This window comes from Pistacia vera, unplaced genomic scaffold, assembly GCF_008641045.1.
Source record: "Pistacia vera cultivar Batoury unplaced genomic scaffold, PisVer_v2 Contig102, whole genome shotgun sequence".
Taxonomy (NCBI): Eukaryota; Viridiplantae; Streptophyta; class Magnoliopsida; order Sapindales; family Anacardiaceae; genus Pistacia; species Pistacia vera.
In genome coordinates, this window is record NW_022195050.1 from 1,211,535 (window position 1) to 1,215,836 (window position 4,302).

Sequence of the window (4,302 nt, forward strand, 5' to 3'; positions counted from 1 at the left end):
ATTATTCATACATTTTTTATCAAGTAAAAGGTAAAAAAAGAATTTAATTTCTTAATTTACTTAAGTGGCATTTGATAATTTATTTGACGACTGAATATGTCTAACTATTGGATAGGCCTAACACTTAAGTGCAAAACATTAAATAATATGTTTGTTTATATTTACTTGATGCTTGATTATAAGTATTTAATTGTTTGTTTTCATCGATAATAAACATTTAAAAGCTATTATTTAATTTAAATGTCTTAATATGTATTAGTTTCTTAATCAAATAATAAGTTAAATTTAAATATTAATAAAAATATTTTGAAAAACTGATTTTTAATGAAAATTAATAAGACTTTTGATACTAAGATAAAAAAAACCAAAATTTTCTTATATATTTATTGACATGTAAAATATTAAAAAACCCCTTCACATGCAAAATATCCAAAACCCCCTATTCTTTAATATTATCTCAATTTAGTCCCAATTCTTGGTTTCGGTTCCTTTGATTTGGAACCGAAACAAGAACTGACCCTATTACGGTTGGTTCTGAGTAGGAACCAGATTCGACACTCGGGTACTCGTCAGTTCTAGTTCTACCTTAAAATTTTGCCCACCGCTAGTTGATATGACCTTTTATGGCTAAATTTACGATAGATCTGACCGAAAAAGGCTAGATCAGCGTACTATCAGCTAGATCCAGCAGGCAATGCGTCATTACGCCAAATTTCGACCACCTTCCAACGATAGTGGCTGGAATCTGACAAATATGAGTAGGTGGGGATGTTTTTATTAATTTTTAAATTTTGTTTTTGTTAGGGGTGTTTAGTTAAATTTACAAACCTAAGGAGTTTGAAAACGATTGAATTGAATTTTCATAATAGGGAACAAGTATATATTTTGGGTAGGATAGGGTTTAGGGTAATAAAACAGAGAAACTTATCCATCTAAAGGTGTAATATTTTCCACACGCCGCCGGCCGCCAAAATTAACCTTAACATTCAATAGTCAAAATTGCCGTCCGGTGACTTTTGTATATAAGTATCTGGAGATAGGACTAGGCAAGTAGGCAACTCACTAACAGAAGCAGCAAAATTATAAATGGCAACACAAGTGAAGCTTTTGGGATTCTGGTGCAGCCCCTTTTCGTTTCGAGTAGAATGGGCCTTGAAGCTGAAGGGTGTTGATTACGACTACATTGAAGAAGATATCTTTAACAAGAGCTCCACGCTACTGGAACTGAATCCAGTTCATAAGAAGGTTCCTGTGCTTGTTCATGATAACAAAGTCATCTCTGAGTCTTTTGTTATTCTTGAGTATGTCGATGAGACTTGGGAACAAAATCCATTGCTGCCTAAAGATCCTTATGAAAGAGCCACAGCACGTTTCTGGGCAAAATTTGCTGAAGAGAAGGTAACTATTCTATTCATTCGTCTTGTTGTTAATTTTACAACTCTTTTGCAGTTGAAATTTTCTTTAGATTAGAAGAAAAATTAGCCAAGATCTCTAAACGAATTCGTTTTATAACTTGAAAATTTTATGAGATTAGAGTATCTTCAGAGCAAACGTTGCAGTTAACCAGAAAATTTACCCCATTATCTTTAGAAGAAGCTACTGCAACCTTATCTGGTTTCCTCTGTTACACTGCCCTTTGGCCCACTGTCTTCTTTTGTTTGTTGTGTCTTTGCTTTCTCATTCACCAACAACACCTGTGAATTGTAAAAAATGTATGGAGCTCGCGATTGTTATTATAGAATCACATGTATTTTATATATTGAATCTAGTTTCTATTAATTCAGATTTTAGATAATCCAGTTTGTAAGTTTCTGTTTTACTTTCTCTGCATAATTTATCTCTTCGAGATGCTGTAGAATTGGAGAAGAGTTGGTGGCGAAGCATTATTCCTGAATAGATTAATTTTAATGAATTTTTATTCACCTAGTTTTTCATCGCCTATTTGATTTTGCCCATGTTTCTGTTAATTTCTAGCACGCTAAGGAATACATCTCATCGAAATTGAATAAATAATTTTAAGAAATGATCCATCATCCGTATATAACTTTATGACCGTTCTGTTATGGTTGGTTTAGCTTTTGGATGCTGCATGGACTGCAATGTGGTCCAAAGGAGAGACAAAAGAGAAGGCATTGAAAGACTCAATAGAAGCATTGGAAAAGATAGAGGGAGAGTTCAAAGAAAAGAGGCATTTTGAAGGAGAGAGCATTGGGTATTTGGATTTGGCAGTTGGATGGATTGCTTACTGGCTACCCGTCTGGGAAGAAGTTGGGTCTATGCAGATTTTTAGCCAGGAGAAATTTCCAGCCATTACCGGTTGGATGGCTAAGTTTCTCAGCCACCCACTCATCAAAGACAACCTACCACCCAAAGACAAGATGCATGTTTACTTCGAGGGGCGCAGGGATCCCATATATAACTACTTCAATCCAAAGCCAGAGGATAATTAATGCTCAAATCAAGCTTGGAATGTAATAAAAAATTTATTTAGAGAAAGTGTTATTTTTATGCTGAAAGTCTTGAATTGGTAATGAAAGAAATGGAGGCTGTACTTATAACTAAATGCTATATATCTACTGTTTTCATCGTATCCTGTGGTTCATGTCCCATAAGTAATCTAGCATCAACTTTAGCTTCAATATCAAATATATCAATCTAAATTTGTGTTATCATATATATTTATTTTTAAAATTACAGTTATAGGATAATTAGATGGAACATTTTTCAAAGGTAGAGCTTATTAACAACCAATTTATGTCTTCATGACAGGGCTTCTAGCGGTGTGGCTTTTTCTTTGGCGCATGTTTTATTGTTGCAATGTTGTCCTTTCTCAGCCTGTTTACTTGGGGCCTCTTGCTCTAATTAGCCTTTTGGGCTTTGCATTCCGTGACAGCTTGTCTCATTGACTTGTGTTGATCATATTGTATGGAAAACCTTTTTTTTTTTTTTTGGGGTAATTGGGGTATCTAGATTAGCTTGTGCACACTTCAACTAATTTTCGAAGTCCATTGAACACCTTTCAAGCTTAAAGAACTAAGGAAGTTATAATGTTATTGTGACAGGTGATCCCAAGATTTGAACCTAGGAATTTAAGGAAGGGAGCAAACCTCCTTGACTCCCAAGCCAACCCCTTGGGGTTGTATGTAAAACTTTTGCTCTCTTATAAATTTGTTGTATTGCATCATGTTAAGGAAGATTTTTTCTATGAAGAGAATATTTTCTAAAATGAAAAGTAAAAATTATAGAACAAACTGCTGGCAAGACTAGATAAATCATCATAGATAAAACATTTATTTTGATTGTTTAAGAAAATATTGTTTCTTTATTGAACTCGGCCATAAAACTTAGGAACGCTCTCCGGCAGTCTAGTCCTTCAACCCCATTTGTATTAAGGGCTTTATTTCTTAACCTCTACATACATAGTCATCCATACAGATGTATTTTGTTTACAATCATACACTTAGGGTGTGTTTGGTTAGGGGTAATCCCTTATTATTGAGGTAATGTCATCTTATATTACTTGATTACCACGTTTGGTTGTCAAGTACTATAGGATTTCGGTAATCTTCCAAAATCAATACTAATTACTATTAGTAATATAGAAGATAATCTGATTACCCCTATTTTCTTTGGTATTTTATGATTACTTGGTAATCTTTATTTTGTTACAATTTTATCCTTTATTAATAAAATTTTAGGACAATATTGCCCTTGTTTTAAAAATAATTTATAAAACTACTAATGAACTATTTTATCCTTAGATATAAAATTTTTAGGACATAAATACCCCTGGACTTTAAAAAAATTACCCAGACCATCGTCGGTAGCCGGCGTTAGAATAGCGCACAACTGACTAGATATGACCGGCCGTGCATCAATCTGACTGAAAACGATTAGATCTATTATGGCCATTTTCGACCAGATCTATAGCTTTTGGCTATTAATGACCAGATAGATCTAGCCATAGATTTGGCAATTTCCTGCGAAATCCATGATGGATCTTGTCAGAAATGATCATATCGGTGCACGACCGACCAAATCTGGCCAGTTGTGTGCCATTCCAACCACTGCCGTCGTCGTTGTCGTCAATGGTGACAGGCGATTGGCAGAGGCTTGGGGTGGATAGTTTTTTTTTTTTTTTTTTTTTTTTTTTTTTTTGAATTTTTTAACACTTTTTTTGGTTGCTAGGGTGTTTTAGCTAAATCTGAAATGTAGGGGGTTAAAAGAATTATCAAAAATAATAATAAAAAATATTTTATTAATATTTAAAAGAAGGGTAATTTAGTAAATTATAAAAATACC

General features: G+C 33.7%; 1 protein-coding gene across 1 annotated transcript; it reads left to right on the forward strand.

Moving 5' to 3' along the window:
* Nucleotides 1-915: 915 nt before the first annotated feature.
* LOC116119884 (probable glutathione S-transferase) lies at nt 916-2,590 on the forward strand. The gene is made up of 2 exons (XM_031405847.1): nt 916-1,398; nt 2,076-2,590. Exons 1-2 carry the CDS (start codon nt 1,087-1,089, stop codon nt 2,448-2,450), a joined length of 687 nt encoding a protein of 228 aa, XP_031261707.1. The 5' UTR covers nt 916-1,086; the 3' UTR covers nt 2,451-2,590.
* The last annotated feature ends 1,712 nt before the right edge of the window (nt 2,591-4,302 follow it).

What these genes read in the sequence shown, in the direction of transcription:
- LOC116119884 (XM_031405847.1), top strand. Translation starts at nt 1,087, where the DNA reads ATGGCAACACAAGTGAAGCTTTTGGGATTCTGGTGCAGCCCCTTTTCG. An exon ending in CAAAATTTGCTGAAGAGAAG is followed by an intron (nt 1,399 to 2,075) that starts GTAACTATTCTA and finishes TGGTTGGTTTAG; the next exon opens with CTTTTGGATGCTGCATGGAC.